Source organism: Python bivittatus, unplaced genomic scaffold (assembly GCF_059951505.1).
Source record: "Python bivittatus isolate LINGU-HERP-01145 unplaced genomic scaffold, Pbiv_v1 ctg000580_np1212, whole genome shotgun sequence".
NCBI lineage: Eukaryota > Metazoa > Chordata > Lepidosauria > Squamata > Pythonidae > Python > Python bivittatus.
This window is the reverse complement of record NW_028277087.1, coordinates 28,517,195-28,536,218: the sequence shown is the minus strand read 5'-3', so window position 1 is coordinate 28,536,218 and position 19,024 is coordinate 28,517,195. Positions and strand designations below refer to the sequence as shown.

Sequence of the window (19,024 nt, the reverse complement as noted above, 5' to 3'; positions counted from 1 at the left end):
TGTCCATCCTGCTAGACTGGATTGGACAGGTAGAAACAACTGGGAGAAGACAGGTCCCTCAGGTAACCTGGTCCCAAGCCATGGAGGGCTTTAAAAGTGACAACCAGCATCTTGAATTGCACCCGGAAATGTACTGGCAACCAATGCAGCCCCCAAAGCAATGGTGTTACATGAGCCAAATAGCTGACACCGTTTATAATCCATGCAGCTGTATTCTGTACCAGTTGAAGCCTCCGAATGCTCTTCAAGGGCAACCCCATGTAGAGCGCATTGCAGTAGTCCAAATAGGAGGTAACGGTGACATCAGTGACAGTGAATAGAGCTCCTGGTCCAGGAATGGGCACAGGTGGCGCACAACCCGAAGGTGTGCAAAGGCCCTCTTAGCTACCGCTACCATCTGCTCTTTCAGCAGGAGCCGTGAGTCCAAGAGGTTCCCCAGATTGCTCATTGGGTCCATTTGAGGCAGTGTCATCCCATCCTGAAGCAGAGGTAAATAACCTTTGTGCCAGAAGGTCCAAGCACCCAAAGCCACTTAGTCTTGCTCGGGTTCAGCCGAAGCCCATTGTGCCCCATCCAGGCCACTACAGCTTCCAGTCACTGAGACAGGACATCTATGGCATCACTCAGGCAGCCCAGGGTGGAGATATAAAGCTGGGTATCATTAGCATACTGATGACACCTCACCCCAAACCATCGGCTCGGCTCACCTCACCCAGTGGCCTCATCTAGATATTAAATAAAAGGGGAGAGTGAACTGAGCCCTGCAGCACCCAACAGAGTAGAGGCTGTGGGCTGGATCTCTCCCTTCCTGTCAACACTGACTGGAACTGACCTTGGTGGAAGGAGGAGAACCAGCACAACACCATGCTGCCCACCCCCAACTCCTGAAGCCAGTCCAGAAGGACACCATGATTGATGGTATTGAAGGCTGCTGAGAAGTCAAGAAGAGCAAGGATGACTTGACTTTCTTCAAGTATCTGAAGAGCTGTTATGGAGAAGACAGAGCAGAATTGTTCAGAGTTGTTCCAGAAACAGCATATTTAAATGACAAGGGTTAGTCCTAGGAAAAAATCCTAAATGCAAGAGCTGTTTAAAAATGGAACAGCAGTAGTGGACTCTGTTTCACTGGAGGTGTTTAGAGACTAGATGACCATCTCTTGAGGATGCTGTAGTAATGAATTGGACAGAGGTTTGGATTAGATGAAAATCCCTTCAAAATCCCTTCCAACCTTTACGTTCTATAAAGAGGACTTAAAATATTTATTTGAGTAAAGTAAGAAGAGAAAGGACATGCTAGCTCACACATTAAGAACTTATGCGAAACTCTTTATTTGCTCCAGTGAATTCTGAAATTGTTAGAAGCTTTTAGTGAAGCTGCAAATCCGCATAGACTAGTTGGATACGTGGAACTCTCAGGGTTGTTGTTTTGTTTTATATAACATACATTTGATCATAGGTGAAACTTTTGAAGAGGACAGTCAGGAATTGGAGCTGACAAAAAACAGGCTACTAATGATTTAGGAAAGTCCCATTTAAAAAAAAAACTTGTAAATTAGATCACACTGCATGTCAAATCTCTTTAACCTAGTTCTAAAAACAGTGTTCATCTTCCTGCTTTGCTGTTCTCAATGATAAGAGGAAGAATTTAGAAGATTGTCATGTGCTATAGTGGTGAAAGAAAGCTTGTGAACTCTTTAAAAACTATCCATAATCCTGCAGGGTTGTGATTCAGAGTGTGATTAGAGCTTCATCTAAGTCCTATTAATAGATAAAGAGACTCTGAACAGTGTACTGTATCATGTCCTTATTGAAGACATTGAGCCAATATTCACTATCTTGATTTGATATATGAAGTTTTACGTTTAGTAACTAGTAGCTCATTATTTAGTAGCAATAACTTCAACCATATCTTTCCTGTACTTATTGATCAATGTCCCACATTGGTTTGGAGGTATTATAGCCCATTCCTCACTCAACTCATTGATATTTTGGGGCTGCCTGTATTTCAGATCATGCTACAACATTCTAATTGGATTAAGATTGGAACATCTAACTCAAATTTGTCCCTTTAAGAGAGCTGATTATTCCAGGACTTCATATGTTTTTTCCAATAAAAACAGTGACTGTTGTTTCAGTGTTTTCAATAAAGACTGTTTTGGATATTGTTTGTTTAACCAGAATCCCTTTATTTATTAAGAGGACTTAGAGGAAACTGATCATGTTGTAGGTCACAGTACTGTGGCATTTGTTCTAAATTGCTCCAAAGAGTTAAAATGTTGGATGAGGACAGGAGAGACCCAGCTTCAAATCCAGTGTTAGCCACGGAAACTCACTGATAAGCTTGAACCTATATATGTTTTCTTGAGCTCCTAGAGAAAAAATGGAATAGAAATCTGACAAAAAAACAGTTCAACTGGCTCCTGTAAGTGGTAGTAGCTTTTTGTAACTGTAGCTCTTGCTGTTGTGCCAACGTCTGAACATGAACTTGATATTTTAAGTCTCGTGTCTTTCTCCACTCACCTTTTGATCAATAATTGATTTTCGAGCACAAAACACAGCTATAGCTCGTTTCCTGTATGTACACTTTCTATTTTAGTAAAGCTTCCTTTTTCCTGTTTGGTTATGAGACTCTATAAAGTTAAACGGTTTGGCTTGGTTGAAACTTGGTAATGTGTACTTCTCCTTTGCAAATTGAAACTACATGCTGTAATGCAGTAATTGTACTGGACACATCATTAATACTCTGATTTTCCCAAAAAATACATCAGGTTGTTTCTGCGATGGCAGCAAGGTAAGAATTTGGCAAACTTACTGAGAATATGTGATACAATTTCTTTAAAAATAATACTCTGTATTATGACAAGTAAGAGTTTATATCTCAAATCATCAGTCCAAAAGTAAATTAGGTTTGTTTACTATTATGGAGTGATTTTTTTTTCAATCTCCAGATTGTGGCTGAAGCTTATTTGTTAGTTAATATCCCTGCCTAGTGATCTGTCTTTCTTATTTTAATGGATCTTCTTTATATATAAATTTTATTAAACGTTTTTATTATAAAACTTTAAAAAACTCATGTTAATGGATCTCAATTATTTTTTAAAAAAATGTTTTCTTAAACTGCCTTTATAGGATGAGATTAACTGAATGGCATTCTGTTTAAGTATGTGAAATATTTTGCCATGTGCTGTTGTTTTATTGAATATGACCTGCAAGATGCATACAGAATTGCTACCAATATTGCAACGTTACTAATTCTGAATTCAGATAATCATTTCTAAAGAGATTTAACATGCTGTTCTAGTTAATCAAGTACATTTACAGAGCTACTTCTTTGATGCTACTTTCCATGTCAATGTTTATTTGTGACACTGTTGAAAATAGCCATCTCTTACTTAATGCTATATATTTAAGGTTTTTGTTTTTTAAAAAATCAGCAAATCACCATTTTGTTTACTGTACTGTCAAATAGTAAGCAAAAAGATTCTTCAGCAGAATGAGGATTATCTGGCCTTTGAGTCATCTAGCCTGCAAGGCCTCAAGTTTAACTCCCTCCTCCCCCTCCCATTAACTGCAGGTGCCTCAGTTGATGTGCATACAAATGAGATTCTGTCTTAGCTACCCCTTTGTTTCTCCTAAGCAGGAGGACACAGTATCACTGAGAGACATGTCTGTATGCTTGTAGGTGTTTCAGCTGGAGTGCCTACATATCTGGTTCTGTCTTGGCTATCCCATGTCTACCCTAAATGGGAAGACATATGGTGGCTGAGATTACCAGGAGGAGCCACTTGAAGTGACTCTTCCCAGGACTGAAGGAAATCATGCAGGCAAAACTTGAACCTTGACTCTAACTCATCCAACCTGTGCAAGAAAAGGAAGAAATCAAGACATGGTCTTGATCCTGTTCTCCACTGTGTTTCACTATATAAATATATGTTTAAAATTAAATGTCTCAGCTACAAAAGAGGCATAAACCATATGACAAGGCAAAGGGCTTTCTCAGTAGTTCTCACATTTCTTGAAATAACAATATACGTTTGTAATTTTCTTCACTTTGAGGAAAGAATGAAGTTCCTATCACTGTGACTACCTGGTTCTGTCTCATAGTAAGTCCAGAATAAGCACTGATGCTGCGAATTGGAAGAAGGCAGCTCAGCATCTGTCAGTGGCATCTTTTAACAGGAACATTCCTTTGTAAAATTTTGAAAACTCTCAATTTCCCGTGGACTGAATTTGCATAGTGATTGATTTATTGATCATATTTATATGAGCCATCAAGTTGGTGTCAACTCTTAGTGACCATATAGCTGAATTTGCTCAAGGATCTGTCCCCAACTTGGCCCTTCAGGTCTTCCAATGGTGCACCCATTACTGCTGTAATTGAATTCGTCCGCCTTGCTACTGGTCATCCTCATCTTCTCTTTCCTTCTACCTTTCCCAGCATTATAGACATCTCCAGATTTCGTGACTGCTGGTTTCCATACCGCTGATAGTCAATCCTTAAAAGGCAGAAGCTATCTACTGCTTCAGTATCTTCATTGTTAATTCTAAGACTGGTTGCACTACCTGTTATCATTAGTTAGTCTTTATATTTAGTCTTAGTCCTGTTTTTTCATTGTGCTCCTTGACTTTTTTTATGAGAACTTTGTGGTCATTTGCATTTTCAACTATTAATGTCATCAGCATAGCACAGGTTATTGATAATTTTCTTCCATTTTTAAAACCACACTGATCTTCTTCCAATATAGCTTCACTCAGTATATATTCTGCATGTAGGTTGAATAAATAATTGGAGAGTATACAGTCTTGTCTCACTCCTTTGCCAACCTGGACCCAGTCTGTTTTGCCATGTTCTGTCTGTACTGTGGCTTCCTGTCCTGTTTATAGGCTTTGCATGAGGATTCCTATTTTTCTAAGCACATTCCATAATTTGACATGATTGACAATCAAATGCCTTTCTGTAATCAATGAAGCACATACTGACTTCTTTTTGGTATTTGGCTTTCTCAGTTATCCAGCATACAATAATGTTTCATGTTCTTCCACCCTTTCTAAAGCCAGCTTAAACATCTGGCATCTCCCTTTCCATGTAGGGCTCCAATCTCTGTGGATGACCCTAAGTATTATTTTGCTTCCCTGTGAAGTTAAGGATATTGTATGATAGCTTGCACATTCTATTAAGTCATCTTTCTTTTGTATTGGTATGTAGATTGACCGCTTCCAATCTGTTAGCCAATGTAACATTCCCCAGACTTTCTAGCATAGTTTGATTAAAACCTTTACTGATTCTTCTTCTGTTGTTTGCCATATTTCTGTGAGTATTCCATCAGCTTCTTCAGTATTCCAACTAGGTAATGACCAGAGTGCTGTTTTAACTTCATCTTCTGGTACTAGAGGTTCTTGTAAGTAAGAATTATCTTCTAAGGTATCTTGGATGTTGACATCTCTACTGTACAGAATTTCAGTATATTCCTTTCACCTTTGATCTTCTTTAAATAAGTTATCAGCCCAGTGGCTATCTTTAGCATATCAATTTGAGGTTGGGACCTTGAATGTCTATAGTAGCAGTATAAATAAAACTTCAGGGTGTTTGCCACTGTAACTGACAACTCAGAGCCACATGGCCCTGTGTCTTTTTTTGCGGCCCGTTTCCTATCATTTTGAAGTCAGACAGCTACAATAAAAGGACTAAAATAGAGGCACGATAGTTAAAAAAAAGTCTGGAGGAGAATTCTGAAGCATTAGTTGTCAAAAGTAGTATTGAAATCAGTTTCACTCATATTACTTGGCTTGTTCATAAGATAGAAATGGGCAACTTCTTGTGGCCAGAAACCACAGGTGAGGGGCTGCAGCTGGTGAAATAATTAAGTTACCATGGTCAGGTTTTATTTATTTATTTTTCTTTATTTAGTAGGGAATGTTGAGGTTTTTCTTTTTCTAACTATGTTATCTCTATTTTTATTATTTTGTGCTGACTAAACTATTGGCCATCAGGAAGGAGCCTCAGAATGCAAGCTAATAAAACAGAGGTCATGACTCCAAATGAAGAACTCAAATTGAGGATAGCCTTTTTAGAATACATCCTGTGTCCTTTGGAAAGGATCACAAAATAGGATTGGGCAGTATATATATATTTAATAAATTAAATGTTGTAAGTTTATGCAACCAAGCAACAATATGTATTTCCAATTTAATAGTAGAAAAGCACATCATTTTGATTGCAACCACCACTTTTGGCAGTATGATCCGAAGGGAGTCAGATGGCTGCAAAAAGGTGATTCAGGGATTGCATTTGTCCTATGGGTTGTGGACTGCCCATCTAAAACTTCATTTGTCGTGGTTTTCCTTTTGCACAATTTTGAAGTTATTTCATGTTCTACCAAGATGGTAGCTAGTTCAACTAGACTCTTAGTACATTGTAATCCATTTAACCTTGGTAAGTTATGTTCCCCACTGGCCCAGAAACTGTATGAGTGAAGAAAATAGAAACAGCAATAAGATGTTAGGAATTGTAAGTCTTTGTTCAAAAATAAAGTTCAGTCTATCTTGAGGTGTAAAGTCTCTTAAAAGTCAGCATAAAATATCTTTTGATTCACTGCATATCTACATAAATAACTTTTGGATTTCTATTTTATAATGCTGAATCTGACTTCAAGTAATGTCATACTATCTGTTTTGAGGTCCTGTTTTGCAGACTCTGGACTTTGTTGAGGAAGTGAGCTACTGAATAAGTGCTGTATTTGCTCATAATGTTCCTTAAAAAGGAGAAAAATAGTTTGCACTTTTGTTTTGAATCATGTACTGATACATCTTTTGTCTCTTTCATCATGCAGTTTCCTAATAAGTGCTGGTTCTGATTTGAAATCTGTTCTAGTGATAGTTCAAATTCCTCAGTAACTCAAAAGCATCTTCTAGAGTCTTTTCAGAATGATCATCACTCCTCCAGTCCTTAAGGAGTAGTATTTGGCAGTATCTGGCAGCTTCTCATAAAGTTTTGTTCAAGTCAAGCTTGACTCATGGTAGCTTCGTATCCATGTAGCTTTCTTGTCAGCTACACAGATGCAGTTTGCCATTGCATTTTGTGTTTTATTTTGTCTTGTTTTTGACCTCCTGGCCAGCTCTGGTATTCCTAGGAAATTCTCATTCAGGTCCTAAATAGGCCCAACACCATCCATTTTCTTAGGCAAGTGGCATCAAAAGGCATATTATCTCTGATATGGGAAGTTATGTTAGAGCCAAATATATTACTTTACTCTGTAACTAAATTATATTTTTTCAGTTCAACCAATCTTGTATTTTTACACAATCATACCTTTTACTTGAACATTGATGTAACTAGTTTTATTTTAAATAACTGTTTAATGTGTGATCTCTTCGGAATAAGTGGATTGCAGCAACAGGCATGTGGCTTCTCAACTCTATCTTACTAGTCTAATAAAGTGAACATAGGTCAGCTGTACATCCTGTATAATATGACTCAGTTTTTTTCTTAAGCAGCTAGTGCTAAATGAAATTTACATTGGCTTTAGCCGACTCATTCTAGTGAAGTGAAAACCATAGGTTTGTGATTTCCTGTTGGCTTGAGAGAAAAATATATTACTATATTCACATATAATAGTTAAAAAAAACTCCTCTGGTTAACCAACAGGAATTAGATCTGCTTGTTCTCATTTAGAATAGAGAAAGATCTCATATTTTCCCATTGCCTCCCCAGTTATAGAATGTCCTGCTCAAGTTTTATGTGACTGGTATGATCTATTTTCTTTACAAGCGGATATTGTGGTCCAACTGTGTTTTGGCCTAATATTACAGATATATAACTTGGCATTTGGCTGCTCACATAAGTTAGAGAGAACTAGAATGATAAATTGTCTCAACCTCTTCAGCACTGTTATCTGCTTCCATACTGTTTCATGTGATATCTTTTTTTCTTTTTGGCTTGAAGACAGACATGATAACTGTGTGTCTATTCAGGGCTGTTTCTCAGAAGTTCTAATATGAATGGGACAGGACAGAAAACCTTGGGGATCTCATTGGTCTTTGGGGACAGTGTTTTTGTTTCTCTGGAGTATGGTGGAGCAGGGGGAGTGAGCAAGGATATTATAACTTGGTGGTGGGATGGTGATGTAAGCATATGTACATAACTGGTAAGCTCCCAAAATAGAATGAAGATGCCTCCAGCCTACCAGGCCTCTTGATCCCTGCATAGGAAAAACTAATATGCAACTTACCGAGATATTTAAAAATACAGGATTTCTTTAACAAAAGGAGAATAAGAACAAAAGTTAGGGTTAAATCTCTAAATAATAAAATCAGATCAGTGGAATTTAACAGAGAGTAGGAAATAAGGGATTAGTTCTAAAAATTATTCTTGTTTGTATACCTCAGGAGCTGAGTTGGAGATAATTGTAGGTCTCAGCCCTGTCATTCAGTTAATAGTGGAGCAGCTGTCAGATGGTCACTATGGGAAGATTAGGAAAAAAATCTATTATTTCTGTCCTTCCTTTGTATAGCTTTATTCTTTTGGGGTGCCTGTTTCTCTCCACTTTCCAGAATCTCTTTCAACCACTTTCATCAAAAAAGTTTTAAGAACATCCACTTCTTGATTATCTAAGAATGAAAAACTGCTGTATTTCAAGCATTCCAGAGAAGGCTGCACTGCAGAGACTTGAGCTTTTCTCCAAATTTCAGATATATTGGGAAATTTCAATTGGCTACAAATGCCAACACCAACGCATCAGAGGAGGCTGTATTGTCGTTATATAATCCCAACCAATCTTTGCTTCACTGAAACAAATGGAAGGAAAAGGTTCTATGTCACTGCAGAGGAACACTGTAAGGCTTCTGAGGGAATATGAAGGTAGAGAAAGGTCTTTCAACCTTCTAGCACTATGTATGAGAGACATCCTCTGTTCCTCATATAGGTAATATAAAAAGTTGCCTCACACCATTGACCCTGTTAACTTAATATTTTCTTTACTGCCTGTCAGAATTTCTGTAGAGTCTTGATCAGAGATGCCTTTTCCAGTCAGGGAAATATACCAAAAATATTTTTATCTTCTGGTAACTGAACCAACTCTTTGCGTGTCAGAATTGGCAGACTGCTGAGCTACAACCCTGGCCAAAGTGTTTTTATATTTTGGTATTATACATCGTTCTTTAATGATGAGATTTGAGGTGCAATCCACCAGAAACATCTTCTGCTCAAAATGAATGAGAACTATAATGCTGTGACTCATTTCCTGCCAGATGTGAAAGCAGATCTATGGCTGCTACCCAAATCATCAGCCCCACCTCTTCCTTCTCCTCCCCTTTGTATGGCATCACATTGTTGTGGTACACATTTCATTGTCTTTCCTCAAATTCATTGGGGCTCAGGAAAATCAGTGCTGAATGATATTACATCATGTCACACAAACCCATACATCTCAAAGCAAGAGGAGGCGGCAGCTTCTGTTTTTGCAGCAATCTTACCATCTACCATAGTGTCTCATACAATCCCCAATGAAGTTAGACTGGATGAGTTTGATTGTGCTTCAAGTGTTGCCATGTGTTTTTAAAAACTGCCACTTATTTAAAACAAACATTGTAATTCCAGCATGCACCATTATTCACTCAGTGTACTACAATATGCATATTGTTAAGTTTCTGTGTTTGGGATCATTGCCAGAAGAATGCTTCACTGTTTCTTTTTCTACACAATGATAATTCTTGCCAAGTTTGCAGCTTTAGGAGAAATATGTTCTAAGTAACTGGTTGGCGTCACCCTGAGAATTGCCAATACCCATAAGATCATTAGTTGTTCTCAAAAGTCGGCATGTAGAGATTCAAGAAGCTGGCTCCTTGATAAGCTAGATACCAGAAAACCAAAAATTAGAGCAGAAAGCCTACAACTGCCAATCGTAAGCTTCAAGGATATAGTTCCTTCTAACCCTCACAGGAATCCTTTTTTTACCATGAATATAAATGTACACTTGAACTAAAAAAAAGGGGGGGGTCCTATCACTTTTGATAGCTCCATCTATTTGCTTTCACTTTCTGGAGGATTGATACCCAACACATTTAGACAGGACCAGCTTGGGATGACAAGTTGTATTGATTAGCATTGATTTTAGATAGGCGTCTTTGCCAGGACATTACCTGGAAATGCTGGAGTGAATCAGGATTTTTTAAATAGAAGAGGATCTTCTTGTGTGATGACCTTTTTCCATTATTCATCGTATGAAGAAATACTTTATCTGTCTGAAGATACTGCCACTCTTAAATCTAATATTAGGAAATGCAAAAATACAGAGGACATATAGCTCTCTGATCCTTTTCTTGTTGGAAGGGCTTTCCATCACCCAGATCAGTTTGATTCTGTTTTATTTCATAGTAATGTTTTTCTAATACCTTCTGATGGTACTAGTAGTGCAGATAGCATATGGTTCCTCAGAACCTTTCCATATAATTACAGGTAGTCCCCAGTTTAGGAACATCTGTCCTTAAGTTGAATTTATGTTTAAGCCAGAACAATATTATTGTATAATACAGTATAAGTAGTATTATATAATTAACTCAAATCATTGTGATTTAACTTGAATTTTTCTACAATAGGCTCCATTCCTAACTATGGGTCTTCCTTAAATGGGTCTCCTTAACTGGGGGACTACCTGTACAGTGGGGCAAAAAAGTATTTAGTCAGCCACCAATTGTGCAAGTTCTCCCACTTAAAAAGATGAGAGACCTGTAATTTTCATCATAGGTATACCTCAACTATGAGAGACAAAATGGGGAAAAAATCCAGAAAATCACATTGTCTGATTTTTAAAGAATTTATTTGCAAATCATGGTGGAAAATAAGTATTTGGTCAATATCAAAAGTTCATCTCAATACTTTGTTATATATCCTTTGTTGGCAATGACAGAGGTCAAACGTTTTCTGTAAGTCTTCACAAGGTTTTCACATACTGTTGCTGGTATTTTGGCCCATTCCTCCATGCAGATCTCCTCTAGAGCAGTGATGTTTTGGGGCTGTCGCTGGGCAACACGGACTTTCAACTCCCTCCAAAGGTTTTCCATGGGGTTGAGATCTGGAGACTGGCTAGGCCACTCCAGGACCTTGAAATGCTTCTTACGAAGCCACTCCTTCGTTGCCCGGGCGGTGTGTTTGGGCTCATTGTCATGCTGAAAGACCGAGCCACGTTTCATCTTCAATGCCCTTGCTGATGGAAGGAGGTGTTCACTCAAAATCTCACGATACATGGCCCCATTTATTCTTTCCTTTACACGGATCAGTCGTCCTGGTCCCTTTGCAGAAAAACAGCCCCAAAGCATGATGTTTCCACCCCCATGCTTCACAGTAGGTATGGTGTTCTTTGGATGCAACTCAGCATTCTCTCTCCTCCAAACACAATGAGTTGAGTTTAGACCAAAACATTCTACTTTGGTTTCATCTGACCATATGACATTCTCCCAATCCTTTTCTGGATCATCCAAATGCTCTCTAGCAAACTTCAGACGGGCCTGGACATGTACTGGCTTAAGCAGGGGGACACATCTGGCACTGCAGGATTTGAGTCCCTGGCGGCATAGTGTGTTACCGATGGTAGCCTTTGTACTTTGGTCCCAGCTCTCTGCAGGTCATTCACTAGGTCCCCCCGTGTGGTTCTGGGATTTTTGCTCACCGTTCTTGTGATCATTTTGACCCCACGGGGTGAGATCTTGCATGGAGCCCCAGATCAAGGGAGATTATCAGTGGTCTTGTATGTCTTCCATTTTCTAATGATTGCTCCCACAGTTGATTTCTTCACACCAAGCTGCTTGCCTATTGCAGATTCAGTCTTCCCAGCCTGGTGCAGGTCTACAATTTTGTTTCTGGTGTCCTTTGACAGCTCTTTAGCCTTGGCCATAGTGGAGTTTGGAGTGTGACTGTTTGAGGTTGTGGACAGGTGTCTTTTATACTGATAACAAGGTCAAACAGGTGCCATTACTACAGGTAATGAGTGGCAGACAGAGGAACCTCTTAAAGAAGTAGTTACAGGTCTGTGAGAGCCAGACATCTTGCTTGTTTGTAGGTGACCAAATACTTATTTTCCACCATGATTTGCAAATAAATTCTTTAAAAATCAGACAATGTGATTTTCTGGATTTTTTCCCCATTTTGTCTCTCATAGTTGAGGTATACCTATGATGAAAATTACAGGCCTCTCTCATCTTTTTAAGTGGGAGAACTTGCACAATTGGTGGCTGACTAAATACTTTTTTGCCCCACTGTATTTATAGGACATTACATTCACAAGAGCTACTCTGTGAAGTACTTTGAAGGTACTTTGGGTGACCTAGACATCTTTCTGAACAAAATATATCTATTTGTATTTGTTAGATGTATATCTTTCTTCCAGGATCTCAAAACTATATATGTAGCACTCCTTCCTCCAATTCTTCTGCATGATAACTCTGTAAGGTATGTTAGGCTGAGAGAGAGTAACTGGCCCAAAGTCATCCAGTAAACTTCCATGACTGAGTGTGGACTTGAACCAGGGTATCATCAGTCATCGCCCAATACTTTAACCACTATACTGCACTGGCTCTACTATGCCACTAGAGCATACCAGATAATGAATATACAATTTCCCCCAGTGCTCAAACAGCAATATTTTGTTACCAGGAAAATGTGCTTAATTTTTCCTACCAATATGGCTATTGTAGTTGTGTTGTGTGGAAGATGATTTGTTCAAAGGGTAATTTAATTTGAGAATGCCCATGATGTAATTTATGATGTGAAATATATTAATGATGCTCTTGATGTAATTGATGGTGTGATATGTAATGATAGGAAGACTGTCATTAATTTCATGATAGAGTCCTACTGTCAAATGTGAAGCTTTAAACAAATATTAGCATAAAAATGGAAACTCCTGAAGCAATGTGGAAACAGGCTATCAGGCTTTACCATGAGAGTTTATCAGAACTTCCTGTAGAGGAGAAATTGAAAGATGAAGAAGCGTTCTAATACTGTATGTCAGTCTGGTAATACGTTTGTTGTGTTCCCTCAAAATGCATACATTCCTCCCTAGACTGAGTTCTAGAAGGAAAACGTAACAGTTTTTTTATATCTGAAATTAGAACCCAGCAGTACCTAATGATATGGCTTGTCTATTGTAAAATCCACTTTTGCAACACCATAAGAACATGAGTATCATGTTTGATCACACCAGTGGCCCATAAGTATGGCATTCTGTGCCCCACACTGCCCAATCAGATGCTTTCAGGAAGCCCCCAGTGTGAACCAGAGAGTGATAACTCTTTCTTGCTATTTGAATCTAGCAGTCGGTATTTAGGGAAGTGTTAAACAGCTCTTTAGACTAGTAGCCACTGATAGCCCAGTCTTCCGTGAATTCATCCAGGCCCCTTTTAAAATAATCTACATTGATAGCCATCACCATCATTTCACGATGAAACTATACATTGTTTAAAGTTGTATTTGTTTTTATTAGTTATATATCTCCCTTTAAATGATGATCCTGAATTCTAAAAGTGCAGTGGGAGAGAAAGAAAGAAAAATCTCCCTCCATCCACATTTTTCATACTGTGTATGTTTTTATGTACCTATATCATGCTGCACTTTATTTACTTTCTCTCCATGAATGCTCAGATGTCCAGTATGGGAGCTGCTCTGCCCCTCAATCATTTTGGTTGCCTTTTTTTGCATCTTTTCATTCTCTATAGTATCCTCTTTTAGGTACTGTATGTACACAGTATTCCAATATAGCCTCTGTGAAGGGGATTGCAATATTAGTGTTTTATTTTAAAATCTCTGAATTTTGTCTTTCCCCCCCCCCTTCAGTTACATTCTGAGTTGATACTTTCTTTGACTTATTCACCATGACACCAAGGTACCTTCCCCGATCAACCACTGCCAACTCAATACCCATTAATTAATGTATGAAGTTTGGATTTTTCTGCTGATATACATCACTTTGCAGGGAACCGCATTTGATATTTGGTGCTCATTCATTCATATTGTTTGGAGAAATATTTTTGGAGCTCTTCACTGTTTGTTTTGTTTTCCTCTTGTGATAGATTTTGTAGTATTAGGAAATGTAGCCACCTCCATGCTCAAATGTATTTACTGATGGTTCATAAACAAGTTAAAATGTTCTGGCCCCAGTGCACAAGTCTCTCCAGTGTACATTGCAGAGTATTAATTGTACTTTTCCTAGATCAGAGCTCTAGTTCTCATACCAGCAGCTCCAATAGATGTAAATTAGAACTCTAGTCACAATTTTATCCTGATCAACTGCTTTGCACTTTGGATGCTACATTTACTTCTCTCATCTATTTTTAAGAAGTGTTTTGTGATAGCACCCTCTATCCTGGAATGCACTCTCCATGTGAAATATGCCACAAGAAGACTATAAATTAAGTAAAGAAGTGCTTTTAATCTTAACTGTAGCATTCTTCATTGCTTTTGTTAAACATTCTTAGCCTAGAAAGAAGATTGAGGAGGAGGTGATGGAACAAGAAAAGAGAAAAATTGTTTGTCCTTTCATTTCTCTCCTTAGAATCACTGCTAATAGTTTGCTTAAAAAGTGTTCACTGCGGCTACTTTTTAAGTCATGATTAAGTTAAAGCACAGATGTCAGTAGTGTGGTTCAAGAAAGTTCTTTCATTCACATAAAAAAGTGTGTCTTTTTCAGTTTAAAGAAAACAAAATGAAGTTTGTGTATAGAAGACTGGCTAAGACTTGTTTTGGTTGGATTTTATGTCTGATGGGTGTGATAATTTGGATTGTTAAATTACTTTATTTCAATGGTGCGTTAGTTTTTTTAATGTGTGTATAAATAAATGAGGTTGCACTGTTCCTTTGGTTTTTTTTATTTAAATTAAATACCTCAAAATATAATTTTATACCTTGTAAATATATTTGTAAGTATCTTAGTTCTATGCAGCTTTAAGTTTATTACATCACATTATAAGAGCAAGTATAAGGCCATTGTTCTGGGTTGTACTAGCTTCATTGGAAAGGTAGATTTCTTTGATTTAGCTGACAGCAATGAAAAAATACCTCTTCATACAATTTGTGGAAAATCCTACTGGTATTTGTGCAGTAGAATTTCCTGTACTTTTCCTCCTTTGCACCCCACCTCCAAAATTTCTTTGGTGGTCTTTGGGAACTGCAAGGGAGAGAAACAATCAAGTTTGCCAATCCATTTGTTCTATTGGCAGATGAACCCAAATTCATAAATCCTATAAGAAGAGGTTCTGCTGTGAACAGTCCTCTTAGTACTCCACTTGTAACTAATGATCTTGAAATAAGGATAAATGGTTTGAAAGAAAATTGAGATTTGATTAAGTATTGGGGCTTAAATAAAGCTGTGATACAACCAGAATTCATTGTAAACGGCAGTTCCCTAAAGAAACTAACAAGCAATAGGTAAGGTCAGAATTTTTGCTATAATGCAAGCCAGTGCAACGAGGCCAGCATTGTAGAACGCTCTAAAGGCATGAAAATGGGTAGGGGTCATATCCTAGGCATAAAATATGTATTTTGCATGCATATGGTTATTTTTAAACATTTTGTCTCACAGACTAGAGAGGATGTGTGGATCAGTCTGTTTATTTTCACATGTGTTCGTAAGTCTGTTTCATCCTTATTTTGCTTAAATCATCATAGGAAAAACAAAAGCATGTTTGCATTTAAGCATGAAAATATTTTTTTTCACAGAAGATATATTTTTCTGTGCATTTTATCCAGACAGACAGATTTTTTTTTGAGCCAAAACAACTGCAGAAACTACAAGATAATGTTGCTTGGATTTCCATTTGGGAAGTTTGAATTGAATTAATTAATGCATTTAAAATGCAAACATCTAAAACTCTCAAGCTCTACTATTTCAAACTATAAAGTATATTACAGATCTTGTGCTTGTCTTTGATTTATTGTTTATTCTTATTGATTTCTTTTTCAGTGAACAGAGTATATGCCAAGCCCGGGCATCAGTTATGGTTTATGACGATACCAGTAAGAAATGGGTGCCAATAAAGCCTGGACAGCAAGGCTTCAGCCGAATCAACATCTATCACAACACGGCCAGCAACACATTTAGAGTAGTTGGAGTTAAACTTCAAGATCAACAAGTGAGTGTTTTTTCAGCATTTCAACCATGCGAGTTCTAAAATAGAATTCAAAGAACAGTGGTTGTTCTGTGTTTTAGAAAAAGGTACATTAGTGTGTGTATGTACATATACTTTTTTTTATTTTAAGAGTACATTCTTTCCTCTGTGGTTGAAATGCATAATTTATGCTGAGCAGAGGAAGTCTTATGCTGAAATGGGCTGTTGCTCCATCTAGCACAGAACTGTCTCAAATGATTACAAGTAGTTCTCCAGGGTTTCACATAATTTCAGCATTACCAGGAGATGCCAGTTTTTGTACATAGGATCTTGTATAAATAAAGCATGTTGTACACTCCAAGCTTTAAACCTTTTTTTCTATTTGATTTATTTATTTATTTATACAGTGCTTTATATATTGCTCTACTTCAAACCACACAAAGCAGGTTACATTACAAGAAAACCCTCATTGGCATAATAATAATCTATAGTTATGGTCTGCTCTGAAAGTCCACTTGAACAGTATGGTCTTAATGATTTTCAAAAGGCAAGCAAGTTGAAGCTCTCCATACCTTCAGAAGCAAGATGTTTCTTAACATCTGGACTTCCACTGAGAATAAGCACCTTTAGGCTCCCATTCCTTTCACTCATGGGGTAGAGATCCTCAGCAGCCCTTCTTAAGATAAATTCACAGGACTAATGCTAGTCAAGAAAGATGATCCAACAGGTGCCAAGCCATGTAGGAATTGAAAGGTTAAAATCTTAAATTGCCCTGGAAGCCTACTGGTTACCAGTGAACTAACTTCAACAATGTGGTAACACTACCAAACTGGCTTTTTTCGCATTAATAATTGGGCTGCTGCAATTTGGGCCACTTTCAGTTTCTGATTCATTCAGGGACAGCTCCAAGAAAAAGTATTGCAGTAATCTAAACATAAGGTGATGAAGGGAATGAATCACAGTTATAAGGGCTTTCCGTTTCCAAAAGGGCTGCTTCTGGTTCATCATTGAAAGTGGCTGGAAGCCCTCCTAGCTAAAGTCTTTACCTGCTGCTCAAGCAGGAACCAGTGCCTCTTACTTTCAAGTGTTGCAGGCAATCTACAAAGATACCATGATTGATGGTATGAAATGCTGCTGAGATGTGCAATAGGACCAGGAGGTATACAGTCCAACTACAGGTCCTCACTTGTAGCAGGTAGTCCTCACTTAAAGACCATTCATTTAGCAACCATTCAAATTACAAACAAGGGTAAAAAGTGATTTATGACCGGTGCTCAAACTTAGGATCATTGCAGCACCCCTCAGTCACATGATTGCAATCCAGGAATCTAGATGATGCATTTCTTTTAGGATTTTCTGTAGATGAAGCCCTACCATCTTCTCCAAAAAAAGAAGATTGGGCAGAAGTTTGGTAAAATAGCTGGATTGAGGTATGCCTCTTTCAAAGTGGATGGTTTCTCTCTTTCCATCAGAGAGATATTAATCACCTCCCAGATCCAGCTGTATTCATTCTATCTATCTGCCCAAGGAAGCCAGGAGTGGCATGCTGCAGAGGATTGTATCCACTTCCTTGATCTCTACAAGCTCAAAGGGATCCCAGATAATCCTGTTGGACATTACCCTAGTCACTTCATAAGACTTTGTCCAATTGGTGTCTAACTTCAAATGAATGTGAATCATTTTATCTAAAAGAATCCCATAAAAATATTGTGGTGATCAGCAGGGAGATCAACTACTTTACTTAAGGCTCCTGGATGCGAGTTTGCAGACACAGGAAAAGCTGTGAAGAAAACACATTCCACTCCTTAGACTCCACTAAATACTCTAAGAACTTGGGTACTCACTCATTGTTTCTACCAGCATTGATATCGATCGATCGATCAATCAATCGATCGCTGCTTCATTTCTTGAAGCTTCACAGAAAATCAGGGAGGCCCTGAGATCTGCAACTTGGGAAACCCTGCTCGTATGCAATCTTGTTTGATGACTTGTTGAATTCTAGAAAACAGCTACCTGAATGCTGGAAAAATCCCCAAGTGCCCTCAGGAAATCTCTTGGGTTTATTAGCTGCCTGGGGCGTGGCATTTTAACCATCCCATCACCCCCACAGAGGTGAAGCAAGGTGACAATGTGCATGAAAATCAGTGCCCTCTACCTTCAGATCCCATTACCACATTGCTCCAAGGTAAACACCTAGTTTTTCATATGACTGCTTGTACACATTAGGCCAGAGGTGACCTGGAACAAGTCCATGGTTGCCACACCCTTGCAGAATATACATCACTTCCAAGCTGTATCTGTTTCAGGCATTTGGATCTGAAGAGGAAGAATACTTAGACTGAAAAGAGCAATGTTTATGATATGGAGGGAGTTAGGAGTCTGAGCCGTGAGGGGAGGGTAAAACAATGAGCTATGTAGGGCTCTGGAGCCTCACTATTAGTGACTCTGCTGAGACAAACCATAGCTCAATTATAAATATTTGCTTAACATATAGGGGGCCTCAGCTATAATCCTTAGGATCGGCAGTTAAAAGGGTCAGATAGCAGGTATTGAGAAACATTTCTTTATGTTTGGGCCCCCAAGAGAGTAGACATTACTAGGCTAAATAGACAGATAGAACAATCTGATACAAGATATTTTCTTATGCTTGTTTTCTGCCTTTCTGGAAATATATTTTGGCAAAAAAAAAAATCAAAATGTATTTCTAAGAAGAAAGAAAAGAACTCTTACCTAAAGAGAACACAAGTATATAATATCTGACTGTTCAACAATATTAAGATGATATGCGTTTGTGTGTTTTTTTCCCTGCAATAGCTGCTAATTCATTATTATTTTAGTAGGTTGCTGTACTGTCTTTTAGGGTATTTTCCCTTCTGATGCAGCTACCTTTAACCCATTTATAAAACAATATGATAAAATTACACACTAT

General features: G+C 38.1%; 1 protein-coding gene across 5 annotated transcripts in view; it reads left to right on the top strand.

Moving 5' to 3' along the window:
* EVL (Enah/Vasp-like) overlaps positions 1-19,024 on the top strand; it is a 164,664-nt gene that overhangs the window by 76,002 nt on the left and 69,638 nt on the right. For 4 of the 5 annotated variants that reach the window (XM_088149855.1, XM_088149853.1, XM_088149852.1 and 1 more), the window contains exon 2: positions 15,951-16,119. In XM_088149855.1, the coding sequence (XP_088005981.1) occupies positions 15,951-16,119 (169 nt within the window). Of the gene's footprint in view, positions 1-2,665; positions 2,792-15,950; positions 16,120-19,024 lie in introns of those variants that run through there. The other variant, XM_088149854.1, reaches the window with a different exon arrangement.